The sequence below is a fragment of the Giraffa tippelskirchi genome, chromosome 10 (assembly GCF_054371585.1).
Source record: "Giraffa tippelskirchi isolate mGirTip1 chromosome 10, T2T-mGirTip1v1.2.pri, whole genome shotgun sequence".
Taxonomy (NCBI): domain Eukaryota; kingdom Metazoa; phylum Chordata; class Mammalia; order Artiodactyla; family Giraffidae; genus Giraffa; species Giraffa tippelskirchi.
The window spans coordinates 112,312,534-112,331,915 of record NC_137284.1 but is presented as its reverse complement, the minus strand read 5'-3'; the positions used below and the strand labels follow the sequence as shown (position 1 = coordinate 112,331,915).

The 19,382-nt window shown below is 43.1% G+C and overlaps 1 protein-coding gene across 14 annotated transcripts in view; it reads right to left on the bottom strand.

Annotated features, from left to right (window-relative positions):
• Positions 1–19,382, bottom strand: part of CPVL (carboxypeptidase vitellogenic like) — a 106,937-nt gene that overhangs the window by 75,231 nt on the left and 12,324 nt on the right. For all 14 annotated transcript variants that reach the window (XM_081531323.1, XM_081531313.1, XM_081531316.1 and 11 more), the window contains 2 exons: positions 2,044–2,158; positions 1,013–1,071 (listed from right to left, as the gene is read on the bottom strand). In XM_081531323.1, the coding sequence (XP_081387449.1) occupies positions 1,013–1,071; positions 2,044–2,098 (114 nt within the window). In that variant the 5' untranslated portion in view covers positions 2,099–2,158. The remainder of the gene's footprint in view (positions 1–1,012; positions 1,072–2,043; positions 2,159–19,382) is intronic.

Sequence of the window (19,382 nt, the reverse complement as noted above, 5' to 3'; positions counted from 1 at the left end):
GTGAAAGAAGTTAGAAAGATTAGAGGACAGATACTCCCAATCTGCAGGAGTTGACCCTAAAGTTACTCTCCTATATTGTAGTTTATTTGATTTGATTTCATAAAAACTTCCCAAGGAGAATTCTACCTTTTGCTCTCCCTGAGATGAGGCATTCAGCTCACTGTGATAAGTGAAAGGGGCTAGTTTTGACTTTTTATATCAGAGCTCAATTTGAAAGATTAGGTGTTCCCATACTATAAAAGAAACCCAAGTTATAGAGAAACCCATATTATCAGTAGAGAGAAAGTCATCCCTTCCTGGATGGTATAACTCAGTGAAGAGGACATTTCATAAGACCAGAAATGAGGGAAGGAGAGAAAGCAGCAAGGAAAATTCCCAAACTTGGATATAACGGTACATATTTGAAAAATTAAATCTCAATTTTTAAAAAATTTTTAATTGGAGGATAATTGCTTCATTGTGTTGGCTTCTGCCATACAACAACATGAATCAGCCATAGGTATACATATGTCCCCCGGCTTGGACCTCCCCCTCATCTTGTACCCCATCCCACCCCTCTAGGTTGTCACAGAGCAACAGGTTGAGCTCCTTGTGTTATACAGCAACTTCCCATTAGTTAGCTATCTATTTTACCTATGGCAATGAACATGTTTCAATGCTGAAGGAGAGGGTGGGACAAATTGAATCAAATGTGTCTTTTAAACAGACAATTATAGGGGCTTCCCTGGTGGTCCAAGGGTTAAGACTTAGTGCTCCCAATGCAGGGAAACCAGGTGGGAATCTGGTCAGTAAACTAGATACTGCATGTGGCAACTAAGATCCCATGTAGGCCGTAACTAAGACCCGGAGTAGCCCAATAAAATTTTTAAAAATTATTTGAAAAATAAAATAGACAATTATATTTTAAAAAGAAAAAAAATCTGGTGTTTTTCTATTTAATAAATGTACTTAACGAAAGAAAAAAAGACTAGAGAGGCCAATACTGCCATTTCACAGGACCCCAGGTACTCACGGGATTATCAACGTAGAGCATGGAAAACGTAGTGGTCCAAGGAAAGTCTCTGGCATACACTAGTAAAGCAGAGAAGAGGCTTGAGACTGAATCCTTAATAAAACATTCCACCTAACGTCTAGCTCTGGTTTGGAGCCCAACATGCCCACCTGTCCCCTCCAGTTTGGGGAACTCTTGGTGTCCCTCTGACCCTGTGTCACTCTCCTGCAGCAGGAACAGACACCAGCTGTTTTTCCTCCTCCCCTCCTCTCCTTTACTTTTCCCAGAACCAGAGAGTTTCTACATCTAAGATGAACGTTGGAAACAAACCCCATGCAATTGCCTCATGCAGAAACACCCATCACCCACAGATGCAATAAACCTCTCTGTCCAATCAAGTGAATCCTCTTTAACCTCTGATTCTCCAGAATCTTCCCTCCCATCCAACACTGAAGAGACCCACAACTTCAACAGAATTGTGTACATAAGTATACCAAGTCACAAACTGGTTCACCCTCCAAACTCTGACCTGGGGAAAGCAAACAATCTCCCCTCTCCTAACCCAGGTGGAGGTAAACCTGGGTTAGACCTGGATGTAGCTCCTTCTGCATTCCTTCCTGCCGCCCTCAGCCCTCAGCACCTTACTTCCAAGATACCTGATCATTTGTGTGGCTGAATTGTATGCCATTCAGTTTGTATGAATAATTAGTGATATAATTCCACCCACTTGTCCCACACAAAAGGTCTTGCCCAGACAGTAATAAATGCCAACTCTTTTCATAAGTCTGGATTGCTTGAGTCAGCAGTAGACTAGCAGAACGAAGTGTGGAACCTTTCACCCAAATTTCAAGGCAGAAAGCAGCCCAGTCAGGACACTCACCCTGGTGGCTCCTCCTTCTTGGACAGACACTGCCAGAAAATTACGTTTTCATAATCTGAAACTGTAAAGCTATTTCTAGTGGTTCACTGTTCACACTAAGTTATTTCTAAAGCAGATACAAGGTTCAAAGGAAGAACTCTACATGGGAAAACAGAGCCCAAGCAATACTTACCAGTCATGTTTTTTGTGACAATGTAAGGTCCGTGTTCCACAAAGAGACCAAACATGGATGAGCCTCCTGGCCCACCCTGCAGCCAAAGGACAACTGGCGCTTTCTGTGGCTCTAACTAGAAAGGACAAAGAACCCAGTGAATACACAGAGTGCTAAGGCTTCAGAAAATACCCAAGCTGCTGCTGCTGCTGCTAAGTCGCTTCAGTCGTGTCCGACTCTGTGCGACCCCATGGACGGCAGCTCACCAGGCTCCGCCGTCCCTAGGATTCTCCAGGCAAGAATACTGGAGTGGGCTGCCATTTCCTTCTCCAGTGCATGAAAGGGAAAAGTGAAAGTGAAGTTGCTCAGTCGTGTCCGACTCGTAGCGACCCCATGGACTGTAGCCTACCGGGCTCCTCCATCCATGGGATTTTCTAGGCAAGAGTACTGGAGTGGGGTGCCATTGCCTTCTCCGAAATACCCAAGCAAACTCACCTAAATCCTGTGTCTTTCACAGCCTTGACTAAGTCTCATCAAACCTTCCCCATGACCACTCTCTACAGAAGTAAAGCACTGTCATTTCTTGTTTAGAATTAGTATTTATTTCATATGCTGGTATCTATCTTGTGCAGTTAAGTCTTTTCTCACCAATAGCCAGAATACCCAGGAATGATAAAAGATTTCCCTTGTATATCCTCAAGAGCGGCGGCCATAAGGAGCTACCCCACGTCCAAGGTAAGGAGCAGCAGCTGTGCTTTGCTGGAGCAGCTGTGAAGAGATAGCCCATGTCCAAGGTAAGAGAAACCCAAGTAAGATGGTAGGCGCTGAGAGAGGGCATCAGAGGGCAGACAGATGGAAACCACAATCACAGACAACTAGCCAATCTGATCACACGGACCACAGCCTTGTCTAACTCAATGAAACTAAGCCATGCCGTCTGGGGCCATCCAAGAGGGACAGGACATGGTGGAGAGGTCTGACAGAATGTGGTCCACTGGAGAAGGGAATGGCAAACCACTTCAGTATTCTTGCCTTGAGAACCCCATGAACAGTATGAAAAGGCAAAAAGATAGGACACTGAAAGGTGAACTCCCCAGGTCGGTAGGTGCCCAATATGCTACTGGAGATCAGTGGAGAAATAACTCCAGAAAGAATGAAGAGATGGGGACAGAGCAAAAACAACACTCAGTTGTGGATGTGACTGGTGATAGAAGTAACGTCCGATGCTGTAAAGAGCAATATTGCATAGGAACCTAGAATGTTAGGTCCATGAATCAAAGCAAATTGGAAGTGGTCGAACAGGAGATAGCAAGAGTGAACATCGACATTCTAGGATTCAGTGAACTAAGATGGACTGGAATGGGTGAATTTAATTCAGATGACCATTATATCTACTACTGTGGGAAGGAATCCCTTAGAAGAAATGGAGTAGCCATCATAGTCAACAAAAGAGTCAGAAATGCAGTACTTGGATGCAATTTCAAAAATGACAGAATGATCTCTGTTTGTTTCCAAGGCAAACCATTCAATATCACGGTAATTCAAGTCTATGCCCTGACCAGTAATGCTGAAGAAGCTGAAGTTGAACGGTTCTAGGAAGATCTACAAGACCTTTTAGAACTAACACCCAAAAAAGATATCCTTTTCATTATAGGGGACTGGAATGCAAAAGTAGGAATTCAAGAAACACCTGGAGTAAGAGGCAAATTTGGCCTTGGAGTACAGAATGAAGCAGGGCAAAGGCTAATAAGAGTTTTGCCAAGAGAACACCCTGGTCATAGCAAACACCCTCTTCCAACAACACAAGGGAAGACTCTACACATGGACATCACCAGATAGTCAACACCAAAATCAGATTGATTATATTCTTTGCAGCCAAAGATGGAGAAGCTCTAACAGTCAGCAAAAACAAGACTGGGAGCTGACTATGGCTCAGATCATGAACTCCTTATTGCCAAATTCAGACTTAAATTAAAGAAAGTGGAGAAAACCACTAGACCATTCAGGTATGACCTAACTCAAATCCCTTATGATTATACAGTGGAAGTAACAAACAGATTCAAGGGATTAGATCTGATAGAGTGCCTGATGAACTATGGTTGAAGTTTCATGACATTGTACAGGAGACAGGGATCAAGACCATCTCCAAGAAAAAGAAATGCAAAAAAGCAAAATGGTTGTCTGAGGAGGCCTTGCAAATAGCTGTGAAAAGAAGAGAAGTGAAAAGCAAAGAAGAAAAGGAAAGATATACCCATTTGAATGCAGAGCTCCAAAAAATAACAAGGAGAGATAAGAAAGCCTTCCTCAGTGATCAATGCAAAGAAATAGAGGAAAACAATAGAATGGGAAAGACTAGAGATCTCTTCAAGAAAATTAGAGATACCAAGGGAACATTTCATGCAAAGTTGGGCTCAATAAAGGACAGAAATGGTATGATCTTAACAGAAGGAGAAGACAAGAAGAAGAGAAGGCAAGAACAGAAGAAGAGGTGGCAAGAATACACACAAGAACTGTACAAAAATGATCTTCACCACCCAGATAATCACGATGGTGTGATCACTCACCTAGAGCCAGACATTCTGGAATGTGAAGTCAAGTGGGCCTTTGGAAGCATCACTATGAACAAACCTAGTGGAGGTGAGGGAATTCTAGTTGAGTTATTCCAAATCCTAAAAGATGACTCTGTGAAAGTCCTGCACTCAATATATCAGCAAATTTGGAAAACTCAGCAGTGGCTACAGGACTGGAAAAGGTCAGTTTTCATTCCAATCCCAAAGAAAGGCAATGCCAAAGAATGCTCAAACTACTGCACACTTGTACTCATCTCACATGCTAGCACCCCACTCCAGTACTCTTGCCTGGAAAATCCCATGGACGGAGGAGCCTGGCGGGCTGCAGTCCATGGGGTCACTGAGTCGGACACGACTGAACGACTCCACTTTCACTTTTCACTTTCATGCCCTGGAGAAGGAAATGGCAACCCACTCCAGTACTCTTGCCTGGAGAATCCCAGGGACGGGGGAGCCTGGTGGACTGCCATCTATGGGGTTGCACAGAGTCAGACACGACTGACGCGACTTAGCAGCAGCAGCAGCAGCACATGCTAGTAAAGTAATGCTCAAAATTCTCCAAGCCAGGCTTCAGAAATACATGAACCGTGAACTTCCAGATGTTCAAGTTGGTTTAGAAAAGGCAGAGGAACCAGAGATCAAATTGCCAACATCTGCTGGATCATCGAAAAAGCAAGAGAGTTCCAGGAAAACATCTATTTCTGCTTTATTGATTATGCCAAAGCCTTTGACTGTGTGGAACACAATAAACTGTGGAAAATTCTGAAAGCGATGGGAATACCAGACCAACTGACCTGCCTCTTGAGAAACCTGTATGCAGGTCAGGAAGCAACAGTTAGAACTGGACACGGAACAACAGACTCATTCCAAATCGGGAAAGGAGTACGTCAAGGCTGTATATTGTCCACCCTGCTTATTTAACTTATATACAGAGTATATCATGAGAAACGCTGGGCTGGAAAACGCTCAAGCTGGAATCAAGATTGCCGGGAAAAATATCAATAACCTCATATATGCAGATGACACCACCCTGATGGCAGAAAGTGAAGAAGAACTAAAGAGCCTCTTGATGAAAGTGAAAGGAGAGTGAAATGGTCATCTTAAAGCTCAACATTCAGAAAACAAAGATCATGGCATCCAGTCCCATCACTTCATGGCAATTAGATTGGGAAACAGTGGCAGACTTTATTTTTTTGGTTTCCAAAATCACTGCAGATGGTGATTGCAGCCATGAAATTAAAAGACACTTACTCCTTGGAAGGAAACCTGACCAACCTAGACAGCATATTCAAAAGCAAAGACCTTTGCCAACAAAGGTCTGTCTAGTCAAGGCTATGGTTTTTCCAGTAGTCATTTATGGATGTGAGAGTTGGACTATAAAGAAAGCTGAGCGGCAAAGAATTGATGCTTTTGAAGTGTGGTGTTGGGGAAGACTCTTGAGAGTCCCTTGGACTGCAAGGAGATCCAACCAGTCCATCCTAAAGGAGATCAGTCCTGGGTGTGCATTGGAAGGACTGATCTTGAAGCTGAAACTCCAATACTTTGGCCACCTGATGCGAAGAACTGACTCACTGGAAAAAAAACCCTGATGCTGGGAAAGATTGAGGGCAGGAGGAGAAGGGGACGACAGAGGATGAGATGGTTGGATGGCATCACCAACTCAATGGACATGAGTTTGGGTAAACTCCGGGAGCTGGTGATGGACAGGGAGGCCTGATGTGCTGTGGTTCATGCGGTCATAAAGAGTTGGACACGACTGAGAGACTGAACTGAACTGAACTGAACTGATACCCAGCATACTGCCTAGTGGTAGTGGTGGTGGTTTAGTCACTAAGTTGTCTCTAACTCTTTCCAACCCCATGGACTATAGGCTGCCATGTTCCTCTGTCGATTGGGATTTTTGAGGCAAGAATAATGGAGTGGGTTGCCATTTTCTTCTCTAGGGAATCTTCCCAACCCAGGCATCAAATCTGCATCTCTTGCATCTCCTGGCTTGGCAGGCAAATTGTTTACCACTGAGTCACCTGGGAAGCCCTAGGCCATATGGCCTATGGCACAGTTTATATATATATATATATATATATATATATATATATATATATATATATATATATATATATATATGGCTTCCTTGGTGGCTCAGACAGTAAAGAATCCACCTGCAATGTGGGAGACCTGGGTTCAATCCCTGGGTTGGGAAGATCCCCTGGAAGAGGACATGGCAACCCACTCCAGTATTCTTGTCTAGAGAATCCCCATGGAAAGGGGAGTCTGGCAAGCTACAGTTTATGGGGTTGCAAAGAGTCAACTTAGCACAGCACAGTATACATATATTTAAGCTCTTTAAACTTTCCAGGGACTCTTCCATTAGACCAAAATATTCTCAAAGAGTGATAACAAAGAATCCACCCTCCTCAGTGACAATCTGCTCCCTTCACCAAGAATCCAAACTGACTTTCTTATTTACAGAGAAGGTGTTCACAGAGACAACAGTAACTTCATTCAACTCAATGAACTGAGAAGCAGCAGGCAGGACCTGAGTCATCTAGTCCATGCGAATGACAGCAACAAAACCCCGAAGAAGGTGCAGATTTATTTGAGGTATGGCCAATGTAAATAAGGAAAGGCCACTGGCAGGGTGGGATGCTGGAAATGAGTCACTGGCAGTGGTCAACACTACCACCCTCAATGACAGAGGTGTCTTTACTTCTTTCACTCAGCACCTTTTAGGGGTCGGCACCATGCTAAGAGAAGGTCCTGGCAGAGCAGCGAGTGAAAAAGACAACTCCTTGCCCTCCTCAAGCTTACATTTCATGAAAAATACAGACAGTAAGTAAATGAATAAACACGATGATTAAAAAGTGTGGAGATGAAATAGTGTTAGTCACTCAGTTGTGTCTCACTCTTTTTGACTCCATGGATTACAGCCTCCCAGGCTCCTCTGTCCATGGAATTCTCCTAACGGGAATACTGGAGCAGGTTGCCATTCCCTTCTCCAGGGGATCTTCTTGACCCACGGATTGAACCCAGTTCTCCTACATTGCAGGCAGATTCTTGACTATCTAAGCCATCGAGGAGAGGAAATAAGGGTGATATCAAGAGAGTGAGTGAGGGCTGACAAAGAGGTACTTCCTTTGGACACACGATCAGGGAAATTCTCAGTGAGATCCTGAGAGCACAGCTGAGGCTTGGGAGCCAAGAAGGATTCAGCCACAAGGAGAGCCAGGAAATGATGCTGTAGATGGAAGAAAATGATAGAGAAGTCTTCAAGCCAGAGAAGAACTGAGTGGGAGAGCAGCAAGTGTAGATGACCTGGCCCTATGTGAATCCTTGGGAGCAGTCTGAAAGAAGGCCCACTTGGTCTCCACAAGGCCAAGGCAGGATGTGACTGTAAGCCCTCCCGTGATGTCATGGCTCATTTGATGTGCAGTCATGTTTGGCCAGAAAGGATCCTACTGCTTCGGGCCAGAATGAAATCCTGCAATCCCTTCCTTAGCCCAGTCACACGGAGACATGTCACTTCTACATTAGAAAGTTGGAGTGGACTGGTGCATCCACCTGGATGATGTGAGGAGGCAGTGGACAGAAGGCAAGAGAAACTCAAGGGGAAGGGATCTGTGACCCGCAGCCAAGAACCTGGAAGCAAAGCTGAGCTTGCAGGGTTCTAACCATGAGGAGAGCGGGGACAGAAAAATTTCAAAATCTACAGGGTCTTTGGCAGCTTTGGGAAGAGACCAAGGGAGCGTGCTGAGAACAGGGATGGGTCAGAACAGCCATGGGCTGGAGAGGAGCCTCCCTCGGAGGGGCCACCTGGGACCCAGTCTCCAGTGTTAAGGAATTACATGAGATAATATCTACCAAGCCCTTGCAGCAAAGCCTAATGCATGATAAGAGGACATTAAGCACAAATGATTAGTAAAGAAACAGGTAGAAAAGGTAGGAGCCCAGAGGCAAACTGGGAACTCAGATCAGCAGGGCTGTAGTTCTAAGAGTCAGCAGAGTGTAACAGATAAAGTTTGTGAGCTCTTGTCTCAAACTGGATTCCAATCTGGGCTTTGCTATCCACTAGCTGGATGACTTTAGGTAAGTTGGCTAAACTCTTTGGACCTCAGTTTTCCCACCTATAAAATGGGGATCAATCATAGTACCTATGCCACATGGTGGTTGGGAGGACTAAATATATTAACTTTTGTAATGCCTAGTGAGTGGCATATAGTGCATGTTCTTAAATGTTAGCTATTGCTGTAAGAAAGAAATACCAGGAATTTATAAGACAGTTTTCATGTAAACCATCTATTAATGGGAGAATAAGAAAAGTGGATTGTTTGCTGTTCTTTGCTCCTTTGGCCATCTTACCTGGTCAGTTTTTCACTAGTTATTTCTCTTGACTAAAGTGTTGAAAATGTCCATAGAGAATTCAAGAGAAGCAGTAACTTATAAGCTGAAGCAAAAACAAATTAAAATCAAAGCCGGCCTTGTATAACCACTATGGGAGAGCAGTGTGGCTCAGGAACGGGTAGCCAGACAGGTGCTGGTTCTACTTGGCCACATAATAGCTGTGTGATCCTGACCTCAGATTCTTCCAGCCTTCTGCTTCCTCATCCATCAGAAGGCGATAATGCCCACCTCAAAGGCTTGCCTGAGGACCCTGATGAGAAGATGTATCATGAAATGATATTGTCAACTCTACTGTGCTGAATAAATGTAACTAGCTCTGCCCTAGCCTGCCTGGCCCCAACTATGTGTGTTTTGTTTGAATAAGTGATTTTTTAAAAAAATCTCCCCTCCAGTCCTCTATGGGATTTGCTAGTGGCTCAGATGGTAAAGAATCTGTCTGCAGTGCAGGAGGCCCTGGCTCCATTCCTGGGTCAAGAAGATCCCCTGGAAGAGGAAATGGCAACCCACTCCAATATTCTTGCCTGGAGAATCCCATGGACAGAGGAGCCTTGCAGGCTACAGTCCATGGGGTCACAAAACATGACTTCTGATCCTCTAACTTGCTACTCAATACCACTTTCCAGGACAATCTTCAACTTGTATTCACTCAGCAGTAGGAGAGTATAAGCAGTGGAGAGAGGATGGAATCTACATGGAAGTGGTTCTAGCCTCCAGTGTGTGAAATACTGTGAGTCCACCCAACCCTGTGGGCCTCCAGTCCCCCACTTCCTTCCTAATGTGCATGCATTTCCAGAAGCCCTGAAGAGTTATGCACGAGCCAGTGGTTCTCAATCTTGACCACTCATTAAAAAAACAACATGGAAAGCTGTTTTTTTTTAAAAAAACTACTGCTTAGGCTCAAATCCCCAAAATTCCAACTCAACTGGTCTAGAGTGAGACAGGCATCTGTTTGTTTTAAAAGCTCCCAGGTGGTTAAATGTGCAGGCAGGGCTGAGAAGCTGTGAGGGTGATGGAGAGTTTTGCCCTCTTGGGTGCCCTGGGCCCTCTGCTCTCCACTCCATCCTCCCCAGCTTTTCATGTCTCTTCCTGTGACCTGGCTCAATGATGGGACCTCCAGGCTCTCAGAAAAATAGGCTAGACCCTGAGAGGCCACACTACAAAGTCAAGTCTAGTACCTCGGTGCCAAACATCTTCATTATGCAACTTTGAAGCACAGGACACTGCATTCTTGGAATGCTTAAATAATAAGAGATCTGCATACACACCTCCAACCTCAGCTGACCCTGCTCCTCAAATTTACTTTCCTGAAGGAGGTGAATGAGCTCAACAATCTTTGAAGAAGCTCACTTTTTTAAAAAGAAAATTCCATGCAAACATCATTTTACTCTGATGTGCCAACCAAACTGTGAAGTAAATATTGCCCTTATCTAGAATGAAATGCAAAAATCAGATGCTGGAAAAGAAAGGTTCATGTGTTCAATGCAAAAAGTCTAAGAGTCAGTTATCACACAGCTTTCAGACTTCTTTAATATGATATGACATCGCAAGGCTTCCCACGTGGCTCAGTGGTAAAAAATCCACCTGCAATGCAGGAGATGCCAGAGATGTGGGTTCAATCCCTGGGTCAGGAAGATCCCTTGGAGGAGGGCATGGCAACCCACTCCAGTATTCTTGCCTGGAGAATCCCATCGACAGAGGAGTCTGGTAGGCTATAGTCCATGAGGTTGCAAAGAGTCAGACATGACTGAAGTGACTGAACATGCACACACATATGCATGACATCACAATGTCATGACATACACAGTAATTATGTCAATAATAATGGCATAAAGTTATTATGTGATAACTCCTTGGGTGATATATTTAGCTCTCAATTGTGGAATGAAGCCCTTCTCCCACCCCCTACCCCCATTTAGGAAAGAATAAAAGTAAATAAAGACACCCTGAACAAAATTACAAAACTCAGACTCAAATGAAGAAAGAAACAACTGTTTTACTTCATTTATAGATTTAGGAAATGAAGGACTTTTAAAGTACTTATTATTCTGAAACTATAATTCAAGAATGTATGAAATGAGAGAGTGTGTTTATTTTTGTCAAAAATTCAAAAATTTGTACTTAAAGTTTTTCATATCATAAAGAAAATACTTATTCTTACTTTTTTTCAAAGAGGGTATTAAAAAAATCCCCTTGCCCCACCAATCTTATTCCCTACAGATGATCATCAGAGTATTTAGTCTTTCAGATTTTTCTCTATACCCTACCCCACCTCCTCACATGTACATATGCAAATATCTCATAGATGTTACATATATTATGTACATAAGTACCTTTTTTTCCCCCAAAGTAGTCTGACATGACTTAGCAACTGAAGAAAAACAACAATATATAATATTCTATATTTGCTGCATTCACTTAACATCATGTTGTGGAAATCTCTTCATATATCAGAAAATATCATCATTTGGCTGAATAGTCTGACACTCTGAATTTACCATGACATATTAATTCATTTAACACAGAACATCAACAGGCATTATTCTAGGGCTGGGGATGCAGGCCAGCTCCCACTCATGGACAGGAAGGATAGTTAATGAAAAAGAACATGGACTGTGGCACCAGACTGCCAGGGTCTGAATTCTAATTATGCTATTTTACAACTGTGTGACCTTGGGCAAGTTACTTAACTTCTCTGTGTCTCAGTGTCTTCTGCTTGAATATAAGAATAATAATAATGTTTATTGTACAGGACTGTGTGCAGATTCAGAGTTAATATATGCCCAGCACTTGAACAGTGCCTAGAGTATCTACTTAAGTGTTAGCTCTGATTACTTTTCTGGTAAAGTGGAAAGACAGGTAGTAAATAAGTAATTAAAGAAATGGGTAATATAAAAGAACAACAGGAAGATGTTAGACTGAGTACTTAAAGGCAGCCTCTGGTGATGGGCTAACATTTGAAATGTGAGTAATCCCTTACGAATAGGCATTTATATATTTAATTAAAAAGAAAAATATCTACCAATGACATATAGATCAGAGTCGTGTAGCAAGAACTGACGATCAAAAATAAGGGACAAGGCAATTTTAAATATAAAAGAAGGGACAAAAGAATCTTAAATATTTAAGTGAGAAGTCTCTTTAACAATAGAAGCACATATTGCCCTCTTCTTGGTGAACAGGAAACTATGGCTTTGCCTCAGAAGCCCTTTCAATTCTTCTGGTGACCCCTGGTGGTCAGATCATGAACTTGGACACTCCTTCCTCAGGGTTTGTTGCTAAAGGAAGAGCCCAGGAGACAGTTTATCAATTAATTTTTAGATCTCTACTGGAGAAAATTTCACAATCTCTCACATTAAATTAGCACATTCCATTATCATTCACTATGATGGTGAAAAAATACCCTAGGTCTTAACCCACTCCAGTATTCCTGCCTGGAAAATCCCATGGATGGAGGAGCCTGGTAGGCTACAGTTCACGGGGTCACAAAGAGTCGGACACGACTGAGCGACTTCACTTTCACTTTCTTTCTTAACAGATTGTCATCTGAAGTATTAAAACTCATTTATTTGGTTTAACATTCTGTACATAAAGAGATTCTTCAAAAACACCCAGCTTCTTCCTTCTTGCTTCTAAGTGAGCATAAAGGACTCTACATGAAAACACTAATGAAATGAAACCCTCCTGCCCTATTGCTTCCCACATGAATAGCATCCTCTTACACTTCGAGTCTTCCTTTTCACCCTGTTCCCCATCAAACCATACCCATCTTTCACTCCATCCTCCCGGGCCCTCCTCTACATCAGGTGGTAGAGATAACCTTCTAACCTTACATAATCATTGAAGCAGTACATTCCTATATTGGGGCTGCTGCTGCTGCTAAGTCACTTCAGTCATGTCGGATTGGGGCTGGGGATGCAGTAAACACTTGGAGATTTCAATACTCTTAGGTAATAAGACTATATTGTAGACAGAGGACTTATTGGAGTAACCCTAGGGAAACTTAGGTACTCAATAAGTATTGAAGCAATATTTTCTGCCAATGCCTAGGCCTGCGGACATAACTCTAGGCACTCCCTTCCTCCAGCCCCACAAACGAACACCACACTCTGTAAGAGAAAACAGCAACCTAACCACTATAGACCCAAACCAGTGGTACCACTTAAAATAAGAAGCGCAATTAGTAAATTAATTAAGGTTCCCTTCACACTTCTATATGCAGAGGCTGATCATTTGCTTGGTTTAAGTAATGTGTTCTGTTGTAATTGAAGTCATTAGTACCCCATGTAACTGTCTTGAAAATTCCCCCAAGTATGTTTGAATGGACTCCAATTTTGCGGCACAGATCCCAGTTCAGCTGATATTTCAGCTGCAACACTAATGATACTAATGAAGGCAGAGGTTTTTTATTTAAAGCAATTGGTTTTGTGACTAGAACTGTTAACTAGATACTTAATAACATTTTAATTATACACACATATTCCCAACACATAAAGACAACTTACTTAAGACATTCAGTGCTTTTCAGGGGAATTTTACTCACAGTGTTTCATTTCAAACACTCTCTAAAAACTTCCTATACTATGATAGCTGCCACTGTACCATCATATGGACAATTAACTTTTTCCAACTTTTTTTCCGTTCTGAAGCCTCCTCATATCATTTCCAAGTTCGCACTGACTCTTATTAAGCTTTGAATTGTCTCATTCATTTGAGCCAGCTCACACCCCACTAGAATCTTCTTTACCTTTCTCCTTCCTAACCTTTCTACCTAGCTGTTATTTCTTCATGAGAAAGTTCTGGCTTCTCTGTTCATGCTTTCTTCCAAAACGCTGGACATTAGAAGAACGGGGGAAGGGTGTTGGAGAAAAGGACTTTCCTTGCTTGATGCACAGAAAGAAATGAGTGAAAAAGTTTACTTGTTTCTCCAAATTAAAATTTTATTTCTCAAAGGCAATGAGGCATATCAAGGTTTCTGCAGAGCCTGAGCATACCTATGGATGGGATGATCCATAATTTATCATTTTTAGCTACTTTATTTTTGATTTGTCTCACTCACCTACCTTCTATTTTCCCAGATCCCTGATGCTATCAGTACATAGCCAAGAGAAGATAAACAGTGAACATTTAAAGAAGACAAATGTCTATGACCTCCACATCTTTACTGTATTATTAGTGTATTTGTAGCCATCAGTGGTAGACATATTTTAAGCGATTTGTCCAAATCAAATCCCCTTCTCTAAGTCCATTCACCAATGGAAAGAGCCCATTAGCCATGTTAATTACCACATGACCCAGCACCCTCAGCCTTAGCTCAAAGGACCAAGAAAGAACACCTGACCCAAACTGGGCCAATCACACTCTTCCCCCAGGAGAAGTGCTAGTTAATCTTTGTTTACTGCATGGTCCAAGGACAGATAAACTAGGAAACTGTAGGGTAGCCATCTTCTATTAAATGCCTGTAGAAACAAAGAAAGTTGATCTGCAATGAAGCACAAATGAGTAATTCACTGGTCTTAGCAGAATAAGATTGAGACAGACCAGCTGCCGTGGATCCTGACACCTTCGTCGTAACCACACAGTAAATTTTAACTCTTAAATTTTTCTGTTTTTCAAATATTTTTTTTTAACTTGGAAACACTGACTTTCAATACCATTACAAGTCCTAGTGTTTGCGCTGGTCTCCATTAGCCGTGTTCATCCATCCCAGGACAAGAGTGGGGATGGAATACCAGAGGGTCTTCTTCCCCACTGAGCCTCTTCCTTGGTGTTGGCCAAATGCCAGCATTCTGGGTCGGCTTCCTGTGTCCATATTTTAATGTAAACGGATATTCATTATAATGGAAGGATAATCATAAATATGTAAAGAGAACTCTAAAGGGTATCTGGGCTGAGGGAGAATGTCCACGGATGGACGAATTCATAAGGTGGGGTATGGCCCTTCCCAAGAACACAGTCCAGATCTCGTTGGAGAAGCTATGGTTCCAGCCCATTGAGGGGCTGAGAAATTCACTGAGGTGCCCAGGCAAAGCGGGCCAACAACCCCTGGGCAAGTAGGAAAGGCCTGGAAGACAGCAGGCTGTGGCTGGCAGGGGCCAGGAATGCAGAGGAAGTCAGGACATTGGGAGCCTGCTTGCTTGAAGGGCACAAACAACCAGAAGTGCATGGTGTCCATGCCAGGAAGGCTGCTGGAAGTGACCCTCTGGGAGGCAGGTGGTCCAGGCTGATGAGAGGATGCCAGAGAAAGTAGGAAGCCTAGGCTGTGGGAAGCCTGCTCACTGGTGAGACCTGTCTGTGGGGGCCACAGACAGGTGGTCACTGGGATGGAGTCCAGTCTATAAACTTGCTGAGGGTCTTCATGGTCTGGGTGCCCAGCCAAGGCAGAGCACCACTGATTGTCCCTCCACACACACTGCTGACGGACTGGGCAGCAGGGCCAAGAGAAAGCAAAATGCAGAACAAGGGACCAGGAAGAGAAGTCAACTTCCTCCTGCAGTGTCCCTCCAGCACCCTCTATTGACAAAGCTAAATATCGTGTTCGCTGAAAATTCAATACTTGTTAAGTTGGTCAGATATCATTTGAACACAGGGAGTATGAGAAAATATGTCTGGAGGTTACACTAGAGAAAGTACCCTGATCTTTAGTTCTCTCTTTCCAAATTCAAGTGAACTGACTAGCTGCGCTGGAATCACTTTGGAACTTGATAGAAACACTGATCCCTGGGCCCCCTCCAGACCAAACAAATCAGATCTCTGCTGGGAGGCGTCGCATACTGAGCTGGAGGATCTGTCATATTTGTAAAGCTCCCAAGTTATGTCTGACGAGCAGTCCAAGTTTGGCAGCTACTGCTCTGTGCCACTCTTACTGAAGCAGTCTAAACATCCAGAGGAGGAAGTAAACTGAGTGTGTGCGAAGGCCCTGTGTCTGCACTTCCAGGGTCGGCTGTCTGCTGGCTTCCAGGGACCCTGGGGGACCTGCTCTCCTGCTCCCAGAGAGAATGCCTTTTGCTTTGGCCACAAGCATCAGAGTGGTTCATTGCCTCTGCACCGCACTGTGGATGCGTGGACCGTGTTCACCTAATCCCCCGCACTCATGCTTTTCCTGGCATCCGGTTAAGCAGGGTGGGCACCTGCAGGACCCTGAGAGGGAGGGAGCATCTCAAATGTTGCCTCCAGGCACCTCCCATGCCTCACCCTATCCCGGCCTTGCTGACTCTTCAATATGATACTGACCTTTCTCCATCACCAGATAGTCAGATTCCAGGAACCCCAGTTATTCTCCTTGGCCTAAGGAACGAGGTAGGGACCTGAGTAAAGGGTGCTTAGCGTGTATGTATGCTCAGTCACTAATTCATGTCTGACTCTTTGAAACCCCATGGACTACAGGCCTCTGTCCATGGGATTCTCCAGGCAAGAATACTGGAGTAGGTTTCCATTTCCTACTCCAGGGGATCTTCCCAACCCAGGGATTGAACCCCTGTGTCCTGCCTTTCTTGCAATGCAGGTGGATTTTTCACTGCTGAGCCACTGGGGCAGCCCAAAAGGGGCTTAGACCCAACTCTAAACATCTCAGATTTTGACTCTATGGCAGTTGAATAATCTACAGGTTTTAGATAAATGCACCAACAAATTACTCCTATATCTATAAGAAAAACTTAAATGCTGGATACTTTTTCTAATGAAAAGGATGCCAATTTCAAAAAAAAAATAATAATATATGATTTTTTACCTTCTTAAACATGAAAAATCCAAGTTTCACTTTGTAATTTCCTTTCCCAGTAACAATTAATCCACATTCTTGGCTGGCATCCGACTCCTTCCAATTTGGAATTGCTCCTTATCTCCTGCCTTCTTTAACCTACCAAATTATGTCTGGTTTTATTCTGTAGAGTATTTGTGTTAATAGTAGGAAAACTAGTAATGACAGTGATGATACTGATAATGAAATAATAATAGCAACTCTACTTATTAGATATCAAACACCATTCTGAAACTTTATCATATTATCTCATTTTCTCAAAACCGTTGTTCAGTAGGTATTTTGAGCCTCATTTTAAAATAAGGAAACCAATGCTCAGAGAAGTTAAGAATGTGCCCAAGGTCGCATTTGGCATAAGAAGTGCAGCCAAGGCTTTATCCAAGCCTGACTATCACATTTGGTAAAAGAAGTGGAGCCAGGGTTTTATCCAAGCCTAACCCAAGAGCCATACTTTTAACAATTGTAATTTTTTGCCCTCCATGATTTGTTTTCTCACAATCAACCTGAGATGATCAAGAGCAAATATTTCTCCAACAGAGATTTTGTTTTAAAATCTAATTCTGCCCAATTCTAGTTGGGAAACTTGGAGCTAATTATCTAATCTCTGCAATTCTCTTCCAACTGTAAAATGAAGATAGTAATTCCTTCCTCATGTGGTTTTCGTAAGGATAGTAATTCCTTCCTCATGTGGTTTTCGTAAGGATTAAAGAAAAATGCACAGTACTTATTAGCACATAGTCAATGTTCAATTAAGAGCAGCTATTATAATTGTTATATTTTTACTGGTTTCATTGTACTTTTTATTCTATGAAAAATGACTATTCATTCCTCATGTTGATTGTGTCCCCCAACTGCACACCAATTTCAACTTCTGGAACCCATTATGCACTGGTTTGTATATAATAACAGGGGAGCCTCACAGAAATAACAGGAAACACAATTAATTTGAGAAACAGCAGTCCAAAAAATCACCCAGGGGCTATTACAAGTGTGGCAGCCTTCCTGGGTCTCTTATTTTCTCTACCTTCAATTTTCGTAAGGGGTCATTTCTCTCCTGATGATCGTTATCAGCTGTTCCCCTGTGACAGGCAACAAACTATTATTTCTGCCAAATGAAAGGAACTCTCTCCCATCTCAGTGATCACTGCTTCTCCTTGTCGCATGCTTTATCTCCTTCACCCAAAATGGCCTGGTCCATAATTTATAACCTGACTGCCTCGGCAGGAAAGGTTGCTTTGGGGCCTTAGAGACCTGGCTGTGTGTGTGGGCTCCCCTGAAGGAGGTCTTGGAACTATCTATCCCAGCTGCCATGTGGTGATAACCTGTCAACAGAACCGTCTTTTCATCTCTCTGCGCCTCTCTCCTGAAGCACAGTCTATCCCTTCCAATAGAACACTATGTGCTTAAGCATCTTTCATGCCACAGTGGCCTCGGTTTCAAGTCTTCTGGGATCATCTTAGAATGTGTTTAGGGCTACAATTCTGGGCCCCCAGAAAACATAATCTGGGGGTGCATAGGCAGGTCTTCTTTAACTAAAGGGGGGGCCCTAATAGTCTAGTTATTTTACTGCAAGGGGTTTCAGTCCAGCAACTAGAAGTGAGTGTAAACCCTAAGCCCTTTTCCCTGACCAGCTTTACAGTCCCAGAGCATCACCAGTCTCCTTGATAAAGCTGTGCACCTGCTTAGAGGCAACCTAAAAAGGAAAAGACTGAGTCTTTGTTTTGTTTTTGTTTGATCACTTCCCTGTTTTCACAAATCTGGATCATTACAAAAAAAAAAAAAAATAAAAGATATCATGCAGAAATCAATGAGGAGCTCACCGGTATCATAACCAGCCACCAAAGCAGAAGAGAGAGTAAGGAATTGGGTTTGGCAGGGCTAGGGTGAGGGTGGAGAGGCAGAGTGCATTGGAGTTGGAGACCCGGCAGTGGCAGGATTAGGAGAGCTGACCCCAAAGGCTGCATTCACCTCCTCAGTCCCCCATTCTAGCCTTCATCTTAGGTAAGTGCATGGGATAACACAACCACCTCCATCGGGGTTTGCCTGCTCTGGCTGTTTCTTTCTGGCAAAAGAAATGTGAGTCACTTGGGGTCAGGAACACTGAATCCAGGATAGTAGCCTGTAGGCTAAAGCGATGATTTCTGAAGCATGGTCCACCTGCTAATCCTACAACTTGCTAGCCTCTCCTAGTTTATGAGTCAGAATCTCTGGGGAATTTGAAGATCATTCTTAAGTACAATAAAATAAAAGAACATATTGTGAATCACTAATCCGGGTAAACTTTTCAAGGATCTATTTTGCACAGAATAACGGCCTTCAAAGATGTACACATCCAAATCCCTAGAACATGTGAATATGTTAATTCTTAAGAAAAATAAGGTTGTAGATGGAATTAAGGTTGCTAGTCAACTGACAGTAAAATAGAGAGATTTATCCTGGATTATCCAGGTGGGTCCAAAGTTATCCCAGGGTCCTTATATGAAGAGAGAGGCAAAATACAAGAGTAGGGAAGGTGATGAATAAGGAATTGGCCAAAGTGATGCAATGTGCAAAGTATTCAGCTCACTGATATGGGCTGTGAAGACAAGAAAAAGAGCCATTGAGCCAAGGAATGCCAGCAGCTCTAGAAACCGCAA